At 18.2% G+C, this 23,450-nt stretch overlaps 9 protein-coding genes across 9 annotated transcripts in view; 3 read left to right on the top strand and 6 right to left on the bottom strand.

The window, feature by feature from the left end:
* Window positions 1-563, bottom strand: part of SRAE_2000511700 (Glycosyl transferase, family 14-containing protein) — a gene marked incomplete at both ends in the record, with an annotated part of 1,275 nt that extends 712 nt beyond the window's left edge. Inside the window, 2 exons of the mRNA XM_024644088.1 lie at window positions 154-352; window positions 402-563. Of these exons, the coding sequence (XP_024509683.1) occupies window positions 154-352; window positions 402-563 (361 nt within the window). The remainder of the gene's footprint in view (window positions 1-153; window positions 353-401) is intronic.
* A 2,429-nt stretch (window positions 564-2,992) lies between these two features.
* On the bottom strand, window positions 2,993-4,462 carry SRAE_2000511600 (Glycosyl transferase, family 14-containing protein; the record flags this gene model as incomplete). Its single annotated transcript, XM_024644087.1, has 4 exons — window positions 2,993-3,567; window positions 3,615-3,777; window positions 3,817-4,065; window positions 4,115-4,462. The coding sequence occupies 4 exons, from the start codon at window positions 4,460-4,462 to the stop codon at window positions 2,993-2,995; spliced, it is 1,335 nt and encodes a 444-aa protein (XP_024509682.1).
* Window positions 4,463-5,071: 609 nt separating this feature from the next.
* Window positions 5,072-6,532, bottom strand: SRAE_2000511500 (Glycosyl transferase, family 14-containing protein; the record flags this gene model as incomplete). The annotated part of the gene is made up of 4 exons (XM_024644086.1): window positions 5,072-5,640; window positions 5,685-5,847; window positions 5,887-6,135; window positions 6,185-6,532. 4 exons carry the CDS (start codon window positions 6,530-6,532, stop codon window positions 5,072-5,074), a joined length of 1,329 nt encoding a protein of 442 aa, XP_024509681.1.
* Window positions 6,533-9,896: 3,364 nt separating this feature from the next.
* On the bottom strand, window positions 9,897-11,236 carry SRAE_2000511400 (Glycosyl transferase, family 14-containing protein; the record flags this gene model as incomplete). Its single annotated transcript, XM_024644084.1, has 3 exons — window positions 9,897-10,465; window positions 10,505-10,916; window positions 10,967-11,236. 3 exons carry the CDS (start codon window positions 11,234-11,236, stop codon window positions 9,897-9,899), a joined length of 1,251 nt encoding a protein of 416 aa, XP_024509680.1.
* Window positions 11,237-14,050: 2,814 nt separating this feature from the next.
* Window positions 14,051-14,654, bottom strand: SRAE_2000511300 (TB2/DP1/HVA22-related protein family-containing protein; the record flags this gene model as incomplete). Its single annotated transcript, XM_024644083.1, has 2 exons — window positions 14,051-14,170; window positions 14,217-14,654. 2 exons carry the CDS (start codon window positions 14,652-14,654, stop codon window positions 14,051-14,053), a joined length of 558 nt encoding a protein of 185 aa, XP_024509679.1.
* Window positions 14,655-15,271: 617 nt separating this feature from the next.
* Window positions 15,272-16,452, top strand: SRAE_2000511200 (Astacin-like metalloendopeptidase; the record flags this gene model as incomplete). Its single annotated transcript, XM_024644082.1, has 2 exons — window positions 15,272-15,322; window positions 15,373-16,452. The coding sequence occupies 2 exons, from the start codon at window positions 15,272-15,274 to the stop codon at window positions 16,450-16,452; spliced, it is 1,131 nt and encodes a 376-aa protein (XP_024509678.1).
* A 1,388-nt stretch (window positions 16,453-17,840) lies between these two features.
* Window positions 17,841-18,742, top strand: SRAE_2000511100 (Hypothetical protein; the record flags this gene model as incomplete). The annotated part of the gene is made up of 5 exons (XM_024644081.1): window positions 17,841-17,858; window positions 17,940-18,185; window positions 18,248-18,272; window positions 18,351-18,524; window positions 18,564-18,742. 5 exons carry the CDS (start codon window positions 17,841-17,843, stop codon window positions 18,740-18,742), a joined length of 642 nt encoding a protein of 213 aa, XP_024509677.1.
* A 233-nt stretch (window positions 18,743-18,975) lies between these two features.
* Window positions 18,976-20,680, bottom strand: SRAE_2000511000 (Cytochrome P450 18a1; the record flags this gene model as incomplete). The annotated part of the gene is made up of 4 exons (XM_024644080.1): window positions 18,976-19,500; window positions 19,635-19,877; window positions 19,925-20,530; window positions 20,594-20,680. The coding sequence occupies 4 exons, from the start codon at window positions 20,678-20,680 to the stop codon at window positions 18,976-18,978; spliced, it is 1,461 nt and encodes a 486-aa protein (XP_024509676.1).
* A 788-nt stretch (window positions 20,681-21,468) lies between these two features.
* SRAE_2000510900 (Proteasome subunit beta type-6) lies at window positions 21,469-22,269 on the top strand (the record flags this gene model as incomplete). The annotated part of the gene is made up of 2 exons (XM_024644079.1): window positions 21,469-21,546; window positions 21,598-22,269. 2 exons carry the CDS (start codon window positions 21,469-21,471, stop codon window positions 22,267-22,269), a joined length of 750 nt encoding a protein of 249 aa, XP_024509675.1.
* Window positions 22,270-23,450: the final 1,181 nt, after the last annotated feature.

The raw sequence follows: 23,450 nt of genomic DNA, 5'->3' as shown, positions 1-23,450 counted from the left end.
CAAAATTCATGGTTTCTAAAATTTCAATTAATTCTCTATTTGTTTTTGTAGGCATCTCATCATTCTAAAATAATAATTTAAAAAATTAAAAATAAATAATTACTTGTAATAAAAAAATATAATCAAATTTAGTTTTAACTAATCTTTTCATACATTCATAATGTGATAAACTTCCATTTTCTCCATTTGATTTCATATCATATTGAACTCTGGGAACATAAACATTTGGAAGACATTTCTCTAGTTGAATCATTTCATCATATAATTTTGGATTTTTTAAATCAATCATATAACAATAATGATTATTAGGTGAATAAATTGATAATAGTTTTAATTCAATTACCTCATAATTCTAAAAAAAAGAAATATAGAATGTTTTTTATTTTGTAATTTTACAGTACTTTATATATATTAAAAGCAAATGCTAATGAATATTTTTTTTCAATTTCACTTAAACTTTCATTTATATTAAATCCTCTACTATAAATAGAAGAACAATCCATAGATAAATTTTTATTTTCATAAATTATACGATTATTCTTAACCTTATTAATATAATCCATATCTCCATTTATTAACTTTTTACAATCTAAATTAATATCAAATGGTTTCTCTAGTATATTCACATTATTTTTTATTATTTTTTTTTCATCATCACGTATTATATTCTTCTCCACATCATTAAATAAAGGACATTTTTTTATTTGTTTTATTAAATTAGTATCAAAACATATTTGCTGTAAAAAATTATATTTCTGTCTTATTACATACATTACTTCAATCGGCACTTTGATAAAATTAACATAGTGCAATGATTTGTTATTGATGAATTGTTGAAAAGTGCAATAAGTACATATAACATCCTCATAAGATAAATTAAGAACATCGAAATGTATATTTAAAGTTGAATAATTTTTTGAAGTATTCATAAAAAAAATTATATCCTTTGTAATACTATTATTATATATATTATATATTGGTTGTTGAAAAAAATTATTGTAAGTATCATTAAGAAAAAATATATTGTAAAAATTATAATCTATTGTATTACATCTTGATTTTTGACTACATTAAAAAGTTGTACTATAAATTTTTTTTTAACTTACAGTGAAAAGTCTGAGATTTCAATAGATGAGTTAAAATTACAAACATTACAATTGTCGTTTTTACATGTAAAAAATATTAGAATAATAAAATATAATAGTAGGAAAGTTAGTAAATGAAAAAATATAATTAATATTTTTTTGCAGAATGAAACTTTAAAAAAAAATTGTTTTATATGTAAAAATATTTTTTTACATAATAATCCTTTTATTCCTTTCATTATAGTATGATTATTATTACAAATATAAATTAAATATTTTTACTCTAGACTATGTATAATAATTGTTGCCATGATAACAATATTTTAAGTGATAACTTATCAGTTTTTATATGTAGTATGTAATAATATATGAAATTAAATTATTAAATTATAATTTTAATCGTACTTATTTAATATTTGATTTTAATTAATTTTTTCTTGAACTACTTTTTTTTAATGAAATAATTTTAATTTCATAAAATTGTAACATTATCTGAAATATCAAATCCTTAATTTTTTTTATCTTGATGCATTATTAGTTATTTATAAATTAAAATAAGGTATTATTACTTATGAATCTAAAGTCAATAGATTTTTTTAATATTTATATCAAGATATATAAAATAAAAGTTAAAATATTCTTATTTAATCTTTAAAATAACAAGTTTTAACAATTTATAATATTGATAAAATTAATATTAAAATTATATAACAATTATCTATTTGTTAATGATAATAAAACACACATATTTAATAATTTAATAAAAATAAAACAAAATATATTGTTTATTACATAATTTTTATTGGAATATAATTTAAGTTTAAGTAAAATTTAACTTGTAAAAAATATTAACCTGTAAATGTACTTTAATAATATAAAAATTTAATTAGTTATTTTATAATGTATCAAAAAACTTTTTATAATATCATAAAAACTTTGAGGTTAATACCTTTTTAAATTTTTTTTGTTTTATTAAGTTAACATCAGTAAATTAATTTAGTAAAAAGTTTTTTATGCATATATAATATAATATGATTACTTTTTTTAAATTTACTTTTATTTAATTCTATATTTCAAGATGTAGAAGCATTTAAAAATGTCCTTTAACTGAGAATATTTGCTTAAACTTTTTATATATTTAATAAAATTAATTATCTATCAGATATTCATGTTTGTTAAAAAAAGTATAAGTGTAATTTTTAAACACGAATAATTTTCTTTAAAAAAAAAAGAATTTTTTTTAGTTTATTTATCTTCATATTTACTTAATCACTTATCAATTAATCACATTTAAAGTTAACACCAATAAGTCTCTTAAATTGTTTTTTTATTTTATAGTTTTTTTTTCCAAAAAATTTACAACCAGTATTTTATCTTTTAACATTGTCATAATATAAAGGTCATTTTTTTGTCTAAAACCAGATTAATTTCAATACACATATATTTGTAAAAGAAAGTACTTATTTTTTTTATTATTATTTTTTAACGGTCACTGGCACTTTGATAAAATAAATAAAGTACAACAATTTATTGGTAGTGAACTTTTGTAAAGTACAATAAGTGCAGATGATATCTATTAAGGATAAATTAAGAACATCAATTATATATATAGATATATACTCAAAGTTCAACTTTTTTATATAAATATTCATAGAAAAAATATTACGTCTCTTCTTATACTTAATGTTGTAACATAAAATTGTTTTTTGATTTATAATATTATTAACAATAATATGAAAAAAAAATTATATTATTAAACTTTTTTGTTTATTTAAAAAATTCATTTAATTTTAAAATGATTATAATAAAATCATTTTTTAATAAAATGAAATATTTTATTCCATAATGATTATTTACAATATAAATTGTAAAATAATTATTTAATATTTTTATTATTAATAATACAATTACAACCATTGTTTGTAATTTTTTATCAAATTAATATCATTTTTTAAACTTAATCTTTTATAAATACTTAAAGGACTATTGTAATAAAACCACAAATCAGGTCTTTTATATTTTTCAAAGTGAGTTTTATTATATAAATATTCTGCATAACATTTTAGTGCTCCAAAATCAAATTCTTCTTTAAATCTATACAAAAAAAAATGATTTCTATTTTTAAGATCTGTCAATGATTCTACTCCCCATAAGCAGATACTATGATGAAAAGTATTTGTTAAACAAGGTTCTCCACCCCATAAAACTAATCTTGATAAATAATATGGTCGAAGAAAATAATTTAAAGCATATTTTTTAGGTATATAACCAGGAACATTTAAAATTTCATTTGTTAGTAATGTTTGCCATGTTAATTCATCATTACCATATAAATTTGTATTTAATTGATTTAAAAATGTTGTTATATTTAATTTATTTACCAGATATTCTACAGCTTCTTTTGGTAAACCAGTTGAAACTAAACCATTTGTAAATTCAATTTTTTGTTCCATAATTGATAAATTTGTCTTTCTTATATCATCTAAAAAAAATATTAAAATATAATTTTATTTTTTTTTTAAAATATACCGTCTAAAAATATGTTTAGATCTTTATATGTCCATGATTTGGTTTTATCAACTCGTGAATCAATAACTTCATCATCAATTGCAATTCTCATATCCATAGCAAAATTCATGGTTTCTAAAATTTCAATTAATTCTCTATTTGTTTTTATAGGCATCTCATCATTCTAAAATAATAATTTAATAAATTAAAAATAAATAATTACTTGTAATAAAAAAATATAATCAAATTTAGTTTTAACTAATCTTTTCATACATTCATAATGTGATAAACTTCCATTTTCTCCATTAGATTTCATATCATATTGAACTCTGGGAACATAAACATTTGGAAGACATTTCTCTAGTTGAATCATTTCATCATATAATTTTGGATTTTTTAAATCAATCATATAACAATAATGATTATTAGGTGAATAAATTGATAATAGTTTTAATTCAATTACCTCATAATTCTAAAAAAAAGAAATATAGAATGTTTTTTATTTTGTAATTTTACAGTACTTTATATATATTAAAAGCAAATGCTAATGAATATTTTTTTTCAATTTCACTTAAACTTTCATTTATATTAAATCCTCTACTATAAATAGAAGAACAATCCATAGATAAATTTTTATTTTCATAAATTATACGATTATTCTTAACCTTATTAATATAATCCATATCTCCATTTATTAACTTTTTACAATCTAAATTAATATCAAATGGTTTTTCTATTACATTTCTAATTTCTTTTATATCTTCTACATATTTTCTGGACATTCTTTTTTCAATATCTTCATATTGTTTACACGTTTTTACATATAAAATATCATCAAATTTTTCTAAAATTGATTTAGAATTATTCATTAAAATTGTTGCTTCTATTGGTAATTTAACAAAATTGATTAAATGTAATGATTTATTTTTTATATAATTATCTAAAATATATAATGTGCAAAAAATATCTTTTATAGATGTATTAAAAACATCAAAGCTTATATTTAATGCAGAATATTTTTTTGAAGTATTCATAAAATATATAACATCACTAGTTATATTAGAAATATATATTTTGTAAATAGGCTGATTTTTAAAAATAATATCAGTTTTATTTAAGGAAAAAAAATTTAAATAGTCAAACTTTTTAGTTGTATTTATTATCTTTTGATCCCTAAAATTACGTTGTTTTTAATTTTTTTTTATTTTACTCACCAGTAATATATATTTGATTTTATACTTTTTTTTGGAAATTCAACTTTATAAAATTTATTAAAATAGTTAAAAATAAAGTTTATGTAGATTNTAAACAAATTTTATTATATAATATTACTTTTAAACTTTTATTTTTATTTTGGTTAAAAAAAAAAGAAAAACTAGTAATTAATAATGTAAAAGTTTCAAAACTATATTTTGATAACTTCAAAAATCGTTCTGAGTGTAAAAAAATATTTACTATATAAACAATTAACAAACTTACTAAATGTTATAATTTTTAATAAAATCCATATCATCTATATAACTTAATCTTTTATAAATACTTTGTGGAAGATTATAATAATACCACAAATCAGGTCTTATATATTCACTAAAATGTGTCTTATTATAAAGATATTCACCAAGACATTGTATAGCACCATAATCAAATTCTTCTCTGAATCGATATATAAAAAATGATTTACTATTAATAATATCTTTAAGTGATTCAACACCTCTTGTACAGATATAATGATAATAGTCATTTGATTTACATAAACTAGGATACCAAATTACTTCTCTTGTTAAATATTTATTTGAAGGAAAATATTTGGAAGCATATTTTAATGGAATGTAACCAGGAATATTTAAAATTTCATTTGTTAGTAATGTTTGCCATGTTAATTCATCATTACCATATAAATTTGTATTTAATTGATTTAAAAATGTTGTTATATTTAATTTATTTACCAGATATTCTACAGCTTCTTTTGGTAAACCAGTTGAAACTAAACCTTTGGCAAATTCAATATTTTTATCCATTATAAACGAAATGTTTCTTCTCATATCATCTACAAATATATGTAACAAAGTTTTTTTTTTTTAATAAAAATACCTTTTAAAAATATCATAAGATTTCTAAAAGTCCATGATATTGTCTTATTATGTCTCTCATTAATTATTTTTTGATTATTATCTAATTCTATTTGCATGACAAAATTCATGGTTTCTAAAATTTCAATTAATTCTCTATTTGTTTTTGTAGGCATCTCATCATTCTAAAATAATAATTTAAAAAATTAAAAATAAATAATTACTTGTAATAAAAAAATATAATCAAATTTAGTTTTAACTAATCTTTTCATACATTCATAATGTGATAAACTTCCATTTTCTCCATTAGATTTCATATCATATTGAACTCTGGGAACATAAACATTTGGAAGACATTTCTCTAGTTGAATCATTTCATCATATAATTTTGGATTTTTTAAATCAATCATATAACAATAATGATTATTAGGTGAATAAATTGATAATAGTTTTAATTCAATTACCTCATAATTCTAAAAAAAAGAAATATAGAATGTTTTTTATTTTGTAATTTTACAGTACTTTATATATATTAAAAGCAAATGCTAATGAATATTTTTTTTCAATTTCACTTAAACTTTCATTTATATTAAATCCTCTACTATAAATAGAAGAACAATCCATAGATAAATTTTTATTTTCATAAATTATACGATTATTCTTAACCTTATTAATATAATCCATATCTCCATTTATTAATTTTTTACAATCTAAATTAATATCAAATGGTTTTTCTATTACATTTCTAATTTCTTTTATATCTTCTACATATTTTCTGGACATTCTTTTTTCAATATCTTCATATTGTTTACACGTTTTTACATATAAAATATCATCAAATTTTTCTAAAATTGATTTAGAATTATTCATTAAAATTGTTGCTTCTATTGGTAATTTAACAAAATTGATTAAATGTAATGATTTATTTTTTATATAATTATCTAAAATATATAATGTGCAAAAAATATCTTTTATAGATGTATTAAAAACATCAAAGCTTATATTTAATGCAGAATATTTTTTTGAAGTATTCATAAAATATATAACATCACTAGTTATATTAGAAATATATATTTTGTAAATAGGCTGATTTTTAAAAATAATATCAGTTTTATTTAAGGAAAAAAAATTTAAATAGTCAAACTTTTTAGTTGTATTTATTATCTTTTGATCCCTAAAATTACGTTGTTTTTAATTTTTTTTTATTTTACTCACCAGTAATATATATTTGATTTTATACTTTTTTTTGGAAATTCAACTTTATAAAATTTATTAAAATAGTTAAAAATAAAGTTTATGTAGATTAAAATAATTATTATTAATAGTACTTTAAATATTGAATAATATTTATTTATCATTCTTAAAAAAAATTAATATTCAATTTAATAAGTGTTTTATTGTTTATTTGACTTTTAATTACATATAAAAAAGCATAAAATTTATAAATTTTATTTAAAAACATAAAATAATGTCATATTTTAAAAAAAAAACTTAAAAATATTATAATTTATCATTTTATATAATTTATATTTATATAAGTCATATAGAAACATAGAAATATACTTTTATTTAAAAAAGTCTAATAATATTATATTTTTAAAAAATTTGTTTCCTAGATACATATAAAGTTTTATACAATGATTATATATTATATAAAATGTTTGTAATTTATATTCTATTAGACATATTTTTTGTTATTAAAATATTAATATGAGTATAAATTTTTATAAAAATTTTAAAATAAAATTGCAATTATAAATAATTCTTCTTTATTGTCTAAACTGATACATTTGTTAAATAATTATTATTATTTTATTTAGAAAAGATAATTATACATAAATTTTCAATTTAATTTTGAAATAAGCTTTTAAAAATAAGTGATAATAACTTTATAAATTTAAAACTTTCATTTCAACAATGATTTTTTTTTGATTTTGGATAAAAAAATTATTTAAGTCACTTTTAGCTTATAACTTAAATATAATTTGTTTTAAATAACTATCTATACCTCAACTTTACTAATCAGAATTTTTAATCTAGAACTTATATTTCATTATGAAGTCTGTACATACAACTATCAAAATTTTAAGGTAATTTAACCAAACTACATAACTCATGTATTTAAAAATTATATTCATAGAAGGTCTATTTTTGAAACAAATGTTAATAAAGTTTTTTATTATTTATTGAATAAAAATTATTGATAATAATTTTTTTAAATAAAATAAGAAAAAAATTAAACAAATATATTAGTTTTTTAATAAACTTTTTATTATCATAATTTCTATTTAAACTTTTCTGAAATCATCCGTGTCGTATATTGTTAAAATATTATTAAATATCATATTATTCTGCTAAAGTAGAAAGTATGACTTGTTTTTTAATAAAAATATTTTTATTTTAATAAATATTTTATTACTATATTCAATTATTTCTATAAAATCTTATAAACTTTACAATAAATAAAAAATTTTAGATATAAAACTGATGATTAAATGATTCTAATAAACAAGAAGAAATAATTATATTAATAAAAGTATTTGCTTAATGTTAAATCAATTAATAAATTATCAATAGACTAGAAAAAAAAAATTCTTATCTTTTCATTTATTGTTTTTATAAAGAAAAAAATGATCACATTGATGAATTGAATGATTGAAACAACTATTTATGAAACTTATATATTCATCAAGATAAAAAGCAAATAATAAAATTCTGAATTTAGTTAAAACAATAATATTTAATATACTTGAGTATTTTAAAAAAAATTATAAATATTTGTATAATAAATAGAATAAGTACTTTATGTCTACATCTTCCATCTTTTTTTTAATTTTTATAAATTGTTAAAAATTAAATTCTTTTGAAACATATTATTAAAAATTAAAAAAAACTTTTTTTTTTAAAAAATTTTTTAAAAATAAAAATATTTTTTTAAATAGACTTGAATTCTTTATTTTTCTTCTTCCATATATTTCTATACAAATTCATCTCCAACATACTTTTATGAGTTTCATTTTGCTTTGTAAACTCTTATTTTACAAACCTCCATGTTTTTTCAATGTTCTGAATATAAACATTCGTTAGTGTATTCATAAAATTAAACATATTGTTCACTTTGAAATGTTTATACCAAGAAGCATCAATGCTTTCTTAATATTTTTCGCAGTAATTTTTTCTTCTGGAAAAAAAGATTTTAAAAATCTTTACATAGAATCCTTTGCTTCCTATCTTATCTTCCTTTCTTTTTCTGTAAAAAGACAAAATTTTCTTTTTATGAACTTTACAGACGACTGCTCATGAATACAACAATAAATAAACATTATCGCATTTTTAGTGGTATTCTAGTCTTTTGAAATCACGGTTCAACGCATATTCTTATCTATTTTTAGCAATTTTTAATATTTCATTTTTATAAATTTTTTTTTCTAACAGATAAAACCATTTTTTACTTTTTAAATTTAATTTGTACCATTGAAAAAATTTTATAATCTTGTTTTCATCTTGAATAGCTTCAAAAAACTGCATAAGATTCTTTTTTTAATTATTTACATAATAATATTAAAAAAATTAGTAATTTTACCCAAGAAATGATAAAAATTGAAATCAAATATTTTTTTCACTTTTTTCTACAATTACTATTGCTAAAAAAAAGTAAGAAATATTATCATAAAGTACCATTAAATTAATTTTTTTATAATTTAAAAAAAAATTAAGTTATATCAAGTAAAACCAAGAAATAAAACAAAACTTTTTTTTTAAACAAATATAAAGTTATATCACTAACATTTTTAATGTTTTGAAGAGTTTATTTAACTAATTCTAGTTACATGGATGAGAACAAAAAATCAACATGCACTAAAGAAATGGAAGAAAAAACATAAACTGTGATAAATATTTATCATTCTAAACATGATAATTGAAGAATTTTTACAATTATACAGCATATTTTTAATAAAATATTGATAAAATTTCAATGAATAAGTGTTAATTAAAAAAATAAATTATATTAACCAATTTATAAAACATTACCTTTAATTTTATAAAAAAAAATAGTATAAAACTTTAATTAATATTTATTATATTTAATTTAATATTTTATAATATAATAACATTATTGATAATGTTATTAAAAATATTATATAAAATTAAATAAATTTATATTAAAAAAATTATTTTATCATAAGATAATAAAATTAATAAATAATATTTTATTTGTTTTTTTTTTGTAATACTATAATTTACATAAATTAATTGATTCATAATCATTACTTTGTCGCTTTCTTTCAAAAACACTTTGTGGTAAGTTATAATAATACCATAAATTTGGATTTTCATGATTCAGAAAATTATTCCTTTGGTACATATAATTTACCCAACACTTTAACGCTCCATAATCTTGACTATCTTTAAATCTATATCCATGTATTTCAGTATACTTGTTTATATTTTTTAGTGACTCTACACCCCATGTACAAATTGTATGATAAATCATATTTGTAGAACATTTACTTTTACCCCAAATAACTTTTCTTGATAAATATGTACTACGAGGATAATAGATAAAAACACATTTTTTTGGAATATTTTTAGGAATATTTAATATATCATCTGTTAACAATGTTTGCCATGTCAATTCATCATGGCCATATAAATCACTATTTAATTGATTCAAATATGTTGTTATATTAATCTTATTAACAATATAATTTATTGTTTCACGTTTCATACCAGATGGAACAAGTCCTTTATAAAAAATAATACTTTTATTAATAATTTCATGATTATTTCTTCTTATATCATCTAAAATTATAAATTAAATTATTTTAAAATAATGATAACCTTTTAGAAATATATTTAAATCTTTATAAGTCCATGTTAAAGTAAAGTTAACTCTTTTTTTTATTGCTAATTTTTCATTGGTAAAAGCCATATCTAAAGAAAAATTAATAGCTTCTAAAATTTCTAGTATTTGACGATTTGTTTTTATTACAATATCATCCATTTGAAGAAGAAACATATAATCCCATTTTTTTTTTAATAATAATTTCATACATTCATAATGACCAATACTTGTAAATTTACCATTACTTTGAAAATCAAATTGTTTTTTTGTTACATAAACATTTGGAAGACATTTTTCTAATTGAATCATTTTTTTATAAAGATCAGGATATTTTGAATCAACAGCATAACAATAATGATTATTTTTAGAGTATTGTGCTAATAATAAAAGTTCAACAATTTCATAATTCTAATAAAAAAAAAAGTATATATTAATTAAAATTTTTTTTAAATTCCTACATTATAAATATTTCTTGCATATGCAAGTGAATATTTCTTTTCAATATTACTAGTACCATTTACAGTACCAAATCCTCTTTTATAAATTTCAGAACATTTTGTATTTATAGTTGAATTATAATATAATAAACGATTTTGTTTTGCATAATTTATCCACTCTGAATTATTATAAATTAACTTTGAGCAATCGATATTAAAATTTTTATACTTTAATAAGTATTTAAAATTATTTTTTTTATCCTCTTTATATGTATTTAATAAATTTTTCATTAAAAAATACTTAGAACAAAGTTTACTATTAAGAATATGTTGATTTTCTTGACATAAGTAACTTGATGTGACATTATTTACAAAAATAGATTTTATCTCTAATGGTACTCCAAAAAAATTAATTAAATGATATTTTTTATTTAAAATATATTTAGTTATTGTACAATATGTACAAATTATTTGCGATGTACAATTCATTGAAGATTTAAAAAAGATGTTTGTTGTTGAAAAATGTGTTGATGTATTCATGTATTTAATTATATTTATATTTAAATCTTCATTCCATATATTATATACATAATTATTATTAAAATTATATTTAATATTTTTATTTTGAAATATGTTAGGAATAAAATAACTGTTTGAATTTATATAATAATTTTCATCTCTAAATTTTTTTTAAATTAAAAAAAAATAATTTTTTTAAAACATACTGTTTAAATATTGAAAGTTTATTTATATTATACATCTTATTAGAAGTAAAATTTTGCATAAAATAATAACATAGTAAAATATTATTAATAATAAAAACTAAAGTAAAAATGTTTGATTTAATAAATAATAGATAATTTCTTATCATATTTATATCTATAAATTTTTTATTTTTTATATTAAAATTATATATATAAGCATGTTAATAAAAAAAAAATATTTTATATAATTTTATACTCCAATTTATACAAATTAATATTATATTAAATCTCATGCTATTTATAAGTTTAATAAAGTAGTTTAAAATATATTCTATAGTTAGCTTTTCTTTATTTAGTATAGTTAATAATCGAGAAATTAAAGTAAACTTATTATGCTAATAAAACTTCAAAATAAACTTATTAAATTACGATTTAGTACATTTTCATTTATTCAATTATTTTATATATAAAATTTGTATTACAATAACAATAAATTATATTAAAATAGTTTCAAAAATTGTTATCTTAAAAAAAGTAACATTTAATAAATAAAATAAAAAAAATTAAAATTTTAATAAAATATAAAATTACTATTTGTTTAAAAAAATGTATTTGTTAAAACATTTATAATATATATTTATTTCAAACTATATAACTACATTAAAGTCATAGTTTACTTTAAAAACAAAAAAATGAATTTTGTTTGTTTAAAAAAGTATAAAAAAATAATTTTTTTTAATATTAACAATAATTTTGTATAACAAATATTAATACTTTTTTATTTACAGTACGAAAAATTCAACAAATTATTTTTTTAACATTGATATTTTGATAAATATAAATTATTCATCCGATTAAAATATAAATATATAGTGTAAAAAAATGTTATTTGTAAAAAGAAAATTAAATATTTAAAATTAAAAATAATAGATTTAATATAATTTATGATAATTTTTTCTATATAATTATATATAACTTTAAAAAATTATTAATCTTTTGTAAATTGTAATTTAAATCTTTATATTTAAAAATCATTAACATTTAAACTCATTTTGTTAAGATTTTTTCTTCTATTTATAGCTTTGAATTTATTTTTTTTTTAAGTTTTTACAATAAGAAGTTAATTTACAAGTTATTTTTAATAATAAATTTTATTGTTATCATGAAAACAATTTTTTTATAATTCAAAAATAATTGTACACTTATCAAATAGTTCTTATAAACATAATAAATTTTTAATACAATAATAAATACAAAAGAAAAATTTAAAATTTAAAAGTTTTAATCAATTAGAGTTAGAAGAAAAAAAATACATATTGAAAAAAAAAATTTTGTAGAATTTGTATGAAGATTAATTACAAGTTAATTGTAAAATGTTTTCTGTTTTTATCATTTTTTTAAAGTGAAATATAGTTAAGAATAAAAATTAAAAAAAATTAAATATTTTTAAATATTAAAAATATCTCTGTTATAAAAAGATACAATGTAATAAATAAATTGATTCTATTTTATTTTTATTAAAAAGTTATTCTTTAAATAAATAGCCTCTATAAAAGTTATTTATACTTGCAAACAGATTAAAAAATTAATCAAATAAATTTAAAGCTGTTGATATAATTTTTATAACTTTTATGTATTCATTTCTTTAGTTGAATCATTTAAATGATAAACTCTTGATTCAATTTTAATTTTAATATTTTCTTTTTATATTTTGTATGTTTATTAAAGATTAAATGAAAAATATTTAAAAAGCTTATTATTCAAATTAGCAAAAAATTACAAAAAAAAACTGTATTAAGTATGAGCAACTATAATTCTTAATAAATATTTGTTATACTTAACAACTTTTTCAAAATAAAAAAAATTGTTTAAAAAATTTTACTTTATTATAAATTAATACGAATCATTTCATATTCAACAAATTAAAAATAAACAGAAATCTACTTTAAAAATAACAATTAACAACCAACAGAAATAGCAAATTGATTGGAAAAAAAGATAATTATTAATACTAATTAATAAATAACTACCATCTAAACATGTATAAATGATAAATTCTACCAAGATTAAGTAATACAAAACATTCCTCTATTTAATTATACCAAATATTACTACAAAAATCATATTTCGAAATAAATAAACAACTTCCACTGTCAATCCAATATGCTAATGAACAACACTAATAAACATATAAATGTACTTAGTATATATGAAACTAAGTAGAAAACACAATTCATACAAATGAATCTTAATAAAAAAAAAAAAAATAAAATTACACAAATGTTTACTCCATTAAAATAAATCACTAAGAAATCTTAATTATAAATCTGTATAAAAAAAATTTCTAATAAAACCTCTTTAAAGTTAAATTATTTGTAATGGATATATAATTTCCATATAATCAGTTAGTTTTTTTATCAAAAAATTCATTGATTTTTTCATAAATTGGTTCAGCATACTTTTTGTAGAAATAAACAGCACCATCAGTGTATGGAAGAGCAAGATAAAGAAGGAATATTGTCTAGAAAAAAAAATACATTAATTCTTTTTTTAAATATTATACATACCTTAAACAAATAGTATAATGGAAACCAACCAAATAGACCATCAGCAAAAAAGTCAATACATGTGAGCCATCCAAATACACACCAATACATTAACCATCTTGTGTCATCTTCTTTATCTTCTGTCTTGACAGCTTTAATAGATTTGTAACATGGATAACCAAATCCAATAATGTTACATAAAAGTTGAGCAGCTGATCCAAGACATAAATATAAACCAACAATACCACAAATTCCATACACTAATGTTTCTCTACTTTTTCCAGTAGTTTCTTCAAATTTCTTGAAACCTAAAGCAACTAGTGGATTTTGATCTTTGTATAATTCTTTAACAATATCTCCATGAACTTTATTGAAACCCTGTGTAGCACCGGTGTCATTATTATCAGTAGCAGGTGGATCCATGTTAGTATTTTGAGGTTTTAAATCACTACTTGACATTGTTGTAGAAATTTTGATGAATATATGTAATAGAAATATATACCAAAAATATGACTATTACAATTTTAGATAATCAAACAAAAAAAACAATATTTGAATAATACGTTGAATGAACAAATTTATTTTTATACTATTATTTATGATTTTAAAACACTAAAGAGAAATAAAGAATTGAATGATTATTTCTTAATGAAATATCAAGAGAGAGAGAGAGAAAAAAAAAAAGTATTGTTATGTAACAAGTAGCTTGATGTAAATATTTGATTTCTTATTATTATACTTTTATTTCAACTATTTTGGTATATTTTTTTTTTAAAAGTATTTTTTCTTTTTTTAAATTCACTAAATAAATCATTATAAATAGTAGTTGTTTTTTTTTTTCTTGTATATTATAACAAAAAAAAAATAGAATTATGAATCAAAATATTTGAGAGTGATAATAAATTTTAATGTATAAAATTAAAAAGAAAAGTATTAAAAATAAATAAACATACATATTAGGAAATCATTGAGAAGAAATTTATTTTATTTTGTTTAAAGATGATAATCAAATACATTTATTGGGGTATTTAATAATAAGTAAAAATGAAAAAATAGACTCCATAATCATTTTTGTTATGATTACATTACATTTTTTCATCATTTATTACTTTATTATCATTCTTACTGTAAGTTTTTTTTTATCAATAAAAAATTTATTCTTTTATATTATATCAAGAAAGGAAAAATATTAATTAATGAAAAAGTTATAAACAAAAGAGCTATTTCAAATGTTATGAAATATAAATGGACAATGCCTATTGAATATTATGTTGATAATTCATTAAATTCAACTTTAGTTAATATAGCACTTAATGATATTTCTAAAAATACATGTATCAGGTTTAAACAGCTTTCTTATCCACCTACTGGAACAGGATTAGTATATTATCGGGGAACTGGTTGTACATCATTTGTTGGAAGAGTATATCAAAATAATAGTCAAAATGTTAGTCTTGGTTTTGGTTGTTCCTGGAATGGAGTTATTCAACATGAAACAGGACATGCTTTAGGATTATTTCATGAACAATCAAGACCTGATAGAGATTCATTTGTAAGTATTAATATTTCCAATGCTATTCCAGGAACAGAAGATAATTTTCTTCAAAATCCATTAAATTCATCTATTACATTTAATATTTCTTATGACTATGGATCAACAATGCATTATGGAAAAGATGCATTTAGTAGAAATTCATTAGATACAATTATTCCTAAAAATCCATTATTTAAGAGTGTTCTTGGACAGTATGGTGAAATGAGTTTTAATGATTTTAAAATTATAAATTATTATTACTGTAATAATACTTGTAATGGGACATCAATAACATGTCTTTATGGTGGTTATCAAGATCCAAATAATTGTTCTATTTGTAAATGTCCTCATGGTTATGGAGGAATTAATTGTTCTAATGTTGCAATATCTGATACTAATTGTTCACCTTCTACATTAATTGCTACAAATCAACCAAAAATATTAACTGATTTTGGTATAAAAAATTGTTTTTATAGAATTAAAACAGATTCAAATAATAAAATATCAATAATTGTCAACTCAACAAATGTTTATTATTATAATCCATGTTGGATAGGAATAGGATTAGAAGTAAAATTTCTTAAAGATAAAACAGTTACAGGGGCAATGTTTTGTGGACAGGTAAATGTTACAAATATAATAACAGAAGATTCAGAAGCAATGATTAACTATATAGGTTGGTATGATGTACATAATTTTACAATAATTTATCAAAAATTATGATCGAACATCTTCTTTAAGACAAACATATGGAAAATAATTTTACGAGACTACTTTTTTATCATCTTATAAAATAATGACCTCTGTATATTGAAAATAATTTGTCATTAACTAGTTTTTAAAAGAAAATAACAAAACTTTTAACAAAACTATTTTTAAACCACCAGACGAAAAGTTTAAAGTATGCCTTTTTTAAAAGACACAACATATGTGAAAAAAGAAAAAAAAATAATTTATAATCTAAAACCATATGATTATTTTGTTCTATCAAAAAATTGATGGCCTATATAATTAAGAAAAAAATATGATTAACATTTTTTTTAATTGTTTTATCCTACCAGACAATTATTTCACGAACTTTATTTTGTTATATATAATTGAAAGAGGAAAAAAAAATTTTCAACATAGTACTATTATCTTTTTTTTAGATAGTTCTTTTAAAAAGTTTTTATCTCTTCCTTCTTTTTTGACAAAGTAATCATTTTTTTTATTTATCATTTTGATAGAATCTTTATTTAATCTTATTAAAAAATTTAAATAAAAAGATTGCTCTAATAATTAAGAATAATAAGATAATATAAAATCTAAAATGTTATTTTATCATGTATTAATAATCTAAAATAGCAAAAAAAAAAATAAACATAAAAGAAAAATATAAATTCTAAAAAATGTGACCTTAATGACATTCCTCCTGTCATAACACATTCTAACAGTATAAAAATAAAATATTAAAAATATTTTTTTTAATATTTCCAAAAACTTAAAATATTACTAAAACATGTTGTCTATATATATATAAATGCATAAATGTTGACATTTAAATTTTAATTAACCCATTATAAGTATATTAGTGTTATTTCAATGAACTACTAATATAAACAACACTTTTTTTTGCATGTTTATTTGAGAAGTTAAAAAATAAATCTATGAAGTTGTAACATTTTTTGATATGAAATTTTAATGTGAAACGTTACGTTACACATCTTTTGGTAAAACTTTTTTTTTTTTTTTATTAATTTTGTTAAAATTATTTCAAGTTGGTAAATTTTTTTTTATCAATTAATTTACCTTCATCTTTTAATTGCTATTAAACCTTTTTTGTTTTGGTTTTATAACTAAATTTGTATTTATTAGTGGATCATAAATATATATATATTAAAATAATTTGTTAATATAAATATATATTTATTAATAAATTTTTAAACTTTTTTATTATTATATTTTATAAATAATTATTAGTTTATATTCTTAAATTGTACTTGTTAAGAATAAAATATTTTACATATATATATATAGATATTTATTGTAACATTTTTAGTACTATATTTTTATTAAAAATATCAATACTATTATTATCATCACTTCATTAAACACATCCATCTTTTTTAAATATGTTCAAATTTACTAAAGTAAGTTGTTTCTTATTATTTTTTTTGTATGTCTTTCTTAACTTTAATCAATCATTAAATTAATTTTTTAATTTATTATAGAAACATTTTTTTGAGATTATACCAAATATTGTAATAATTTTTATTTTTATTCTCTCAGTTGTTGGAGTATTTATTTTAGCAAATACAATGTATCTTGGAATATCAAGTTGTAATGAAAAAAAAGAAGAAATATTTAATGATAATATGTTAGGTGATATTATTAAAAAAGAAAGTTATTCACCTAATAATGATATTAATAATAATATTAGGTGGTCGGTATCAGAAAAGATACATATTAATGAAAAGGTAATTTTTACATCATTAATTTATTGTAATATTTCATTTTTATCGATAAAATATTTTTATAGAATGTTACCTTAATAAAGACAGCAGGTAATAATTTTTGTTATATTGTTATTAATGATAACAATAATAATAATAATGATAAAAAAAATAAATTATTAAAAGTAGTAGAGGAAATTTCACAAAAAAAAGTACTAGAAATAGCTGGAGAATTTGGTATAAAATATTGTAATAATTCACCAACATTTATTGTTCAAATAAAAGATTTTATTAAAAAAAATAATGATTATTTGAATCATATTAGGAGAAGAAAACAAACTGATCCAAAAAAATTACCTAATTGTAAAGATCTCCTTCTTGATTGTACACCAAATACTATAGGTAAAGTTACAGAATGTGGTACATGGACTGATCAAAGTATGAATATGGAACGTGTATGTTTATCACCAACAGAATTTCAGGTTACATTATATAAACCAAATGAAATGATGGCAAATAAGTTACATCTTGAAACAAAACTTGTTTGTGAAGAAAGGCTTAAACATGGTTTATCATGTTAATTATAACAAATATTTTTTTACATTATTTAATAAGATTATTTTCATTAATTTATAAGGTAGCTTTAAAACAATCAATGAAATATATAAAATAATATTTATTATCTTTTTTAAAATTAAAAAGATTTAAAGAATGGAAAAAAAAATGTTAAAGAAATACAAAAAATGACAATACTCAATTAGTATTCATAATTACAAGAAGTTTTTTTTTTTTACTTATTAATAGAAAAAAAAAATTATATATGAATATTTTCAAATTTAAATTTGGATGAATTAATTTTGGCAACAGAATTAAATTGATATTGAAGTGTATCAATAACATAATTATCAATTTTTTTGATATTATAATATTTAACTATATTAGTTAGTAATAAAAATAATTCCATTATTATAATCTCTTCACCAATACATTTACGTGCTCCAATACCAAATGGTATTAATTTTTCAAGTAATTGTTTATTTATTTTACCCGTATCTGGTGAAATAAAACGATCAGGTATTAGAATATCACCATGAAGAAAAGATTTATCATTTCTATGAATGTTATAAAGATTTCCTATTATTACAGTACCTCCTGGTATTGTAAAATTATTAAGAGTTATTTCTTTTGTTGTTGTATGAGGATATGTAATTGGTTGAATACTTATGTATCTTAATAATTCATAAACAACTGAATTACAATATGGAAGATTAAGTATATCTTTTATTGTTACCAATGAATTTTTTTCTTCCAAATTATTTATTTCTTTTCTCATTTCTTTCTACATAGAAAAAAAAGTTATAATTTTATAAAATTTTTAAAATAATTATTATCATATAATTGTTAATATATAAAAATTATCTCTCTTACATTTATCGTTAAAAGGAAAATTTAAAGAAAAAACAATAATATTACCTGTATATGTTGATTATCACTTAAACAATAAAAACAACATTTAATTAATTCATTAGTTGTTCCATATCCAGAACTAAATAAATTTAATGTTGTACTTTCTAAATTATCCAATGTATATGATGTATTTTGGTACTTCATTATTTCTATTCTTTTTAAATATTCTTCACAAAAACTTTTACTTTTTTCATTATCATTAAATAGTACCTTACTTTTACTTACTTCATCTTTAATAAATCGAAACATCTTTAAAAAAAATGAAAACTTTTTTAATCTTATTTATAAATATTTACCTGATTAACTTTAAATACTAATTGACCTGTAAAAGCAAATATAACATGATATAAATATGGATAAAAAGGAATCAATTGAGATATAATATATGTTTTATAATTTTCAAGTTTCTCTTCAGCTAACTCAATATTATTGATAAAATTTTTAAATGGTTTATTATTGATAGGTGGATACCGGTAATTGAAAAGTATATCATGTAAAGTATTTGAGACAAATAATTTTGTTATATAAGTAATATCAATATTACTTTTATTTTTTGATTGTTCAATATGTTTAAGAAAATCTTGAATACCAAGTGTAATTGATTTTTCAATTTTATTTGTTTTTAAAATTAGTTGACGTATAAGGTAGAGGGATCCTTTTCGTTGTTCTAACCAACATTCACCATTACTTGAGGTAATTCCACTATTTGGTGACATTGATATTAAAACTTTAGGATTACGTAATGGTCTACCACATGTTTCTGATTGTTTCTCTAAAAAACATTCTTTAATTAATTCATAATTCATTAAAATTATTGTTGGTGTTGGTGTAAATATTGTAAACATAGGACCAAAAATTATTGATTGTTCCTCTATCCATTCTTGAAAATTTATAAAATCTATCTATAATATATATTATTATTATCATTTTTCTTTATTATATAATAATTTATTATAATATTTTACCTGATGACAATTTCCTATGAATGGTAATGGTCTAGGTCCTCTAGGATATTTATTAACTTTTTGATAAAATTTATAACAATAAACCATCCATATAAATAATAAAATACAAATAATATCATTAAAAGTAAACATATTTACATAGAAAAAAAAAATATTTATCAATTAATCTTTTTTTTTTCACTTTTTAATTTTAGTTATATTTACTTTTTATAGTTTATATTATTAAATTTTATAGTAGAAAAAAAATTATTAAATTAAATTATAAACTATAGTTTATATTTATTAAAAAAATAATTTATATTAGTTAATAATGTATAAATAATTAAACAATCTTAAATAATAATTTTAAAAAATATATATATATATTTATATATTATACATTTATGTATATATTATTTTTTTTATTTAATTTTTAATATATATTAAATATATATGTATTGTACTTTATCTGAAAAACTTTAACATATTAATTTTTTAAAATATTGACATATTTCGAAATAAAAAATATATTATGTTTACTTAAGGATAAAAATTTTTAAACAACAGAATAAAATTTTTTTTTTACCCATTTTATAAATATTCATTAATATAATGTCTTTTTTATACATTAAAATTTGATAGTATGATATTTAATGATAAGGTCATATGTCATTGATAATAATATGTTTTTAATATATTTTTATATCAAAAAAAAAAAAGATTTTTTTTAAATTCTTTATCATATAAATATAATATCTTTTAATATATAGAAAGGAAAAAAAATATATTGAAATAGAATATTTAAAATATTTAATTAATAAAATGGTAATTTTTTATTGTATGAAAATATTTAATGTCACGTGACATGTTATTTTTATTTACCTAAACCTATTTTTATGATTGATATATCTATCCAATCTAAATCAATTCCTAGTATAGGATATTTTCAAAATAAAGAAGAAATTTCTACTGGTGTAAATTTAATAATAATAATTATTATTATATATATTTTTTTTTTCTTATAGACAACATTAGTTGCAATAGAATATAAAGGTGGTGTTGTTGTGGGAACAGATTCTCGAACCAGTAGTGGTTCTTTTATTGCAAGTAGATGTACTGATAAGATAACTCGAATCAACTCATCAATAGTTGTATGCCGTTGTGGTTCTGCAGCTGATACACAAACAATAACTGATGTTGTAAAATATAATTTAGAGATTAATGAATTGATTGATAAAAAAAAGATAAGTGTTTATGATGCTGGAAATGAATTTCGAAAATTACTTTATAATTATCGTGAATCACTCTCGGCAGCAACAATTGTGGCAGGATATGACAATAAATTAGGTGGTCAGGTATATTCTATTATATCTGGTGGAACAATGAATAGACAAACTATAACATCACTTGGATCTGGAAGTACATTTATTCATACTTATTTAGATTCTAATTGGAGAACAGATTTAACAAAAAATGATTGTATAAATTTAATAAGAAGTGCTGTATTTCTTGCAACTAGTAGAGATGGATCTTCTGGTGGTGTTATAAGATTAGCAATTATTGATAAAAATGGAACACAAAGATTAATCTATCGTCCTGATCAAGGTGAATATCCATATATAAGAAATCCTTTACCGTATAAAGATTATATGAGTGGTTTTAAAAATAAAGAAATTGAGGAAGAGATCATTGATTAATTACTAATATGATATTTTATCTATAAAATTAACTTTTAAATAAATTCTCTTATCATTTTCTGATATTTATTAAAAAAAAATTTTATTTTGTTGTTATATTTGTTTATAAAATAAAGATTGACACATGTTATCAAAATTAAAAACGTCATTGATAATAACTTTGTTAAATATAAAACATATTAAAATGATAAAACTTTTATTATATAACTTTAAATAGTGATACTTAAAAGTTTGTTACATGTCATATTCTTATCTATAAAGACAATGTACATAATAAAGATACCTTTTCATATTTTTTTATAAAAATATTAAATTTAGATAAACATTACAATAATTATTCTTACTATAAATTAATAAAAAAGTTATTTTTTATTTAATGTTTTAATTTAAATATTCTAAATAAAACTTTTTCTATATAATTATTAGAAGATTAATTTAAAAAAAATTAAATTTTTTATAATAAAATTGAAAAAAATATTGATTAAATTAAAACAAATAAACTTACTTATAATACTTTAATTTTTATATCTAATAATTTATTTGAAAAAAAAAAATATTATTATGTTTTAAATTAAAATCTTTAAAACATACTTTATAAAAAATTTATTAAAATAATACTATATGTTGAGTTAAAAAAATAAACTTATAGAAAAATTTATTCTTTAAAATTATTCATTTATAATATTTTCTTCTTTATTAAAAAGTTTCTTCCAATATTTAATTTCTCCAAGATAATATGTTAATATCTGTAAGGAATCAATTCAGTTTAAGAACATCTCTGAAACCGATTTGACTTCTTACCTTTTTTTAAAATAATCTATTATACTGTCCAGCTTAATAATGATTTGTATAAATATAAATTTAAATAGTTAAAATTAATAAAAATTAATTTTTTTATTTTAATTTAAATACCCTTTGTCAATACCAGCGATCTATAAAACTGTCATTTAAATAAATAAAAGATACATTTTTAAATATAACCAATATCACAATCAAATAAATCATTATACTATAACTCAAATGTTATAATTTTGATATATCTTCTTCTAACACCTGTCACAAATTTATCCAAAAAAAGTGTACTGTGATTATACTTAAAAATCATTGACAGTTAACCTGATATAAATATAAATGACATTTTAAAACAAAGACCAAAACAATATATCAACCGGTTTCTTATA

Source organism: Strongyloides ratti, assembly GCF_001040885.1.
Source record: "Strongyloides ratti genome assembly S_ratti_ED321, chromosome : 2".
Classification (NCBI taxonomy): domain Eukaryota; kingdom Metazoa; phylum Nematoda; class Chromadorea; order Rhabditida; family Strongyloididae; genus Strongyloides; species Strongyloides ratti.
The sequence above is the reverse complement of the archived record's forward strand: the minus strand, read 5'-3'. Positions and strand labels throughout refer to the sequence as shown.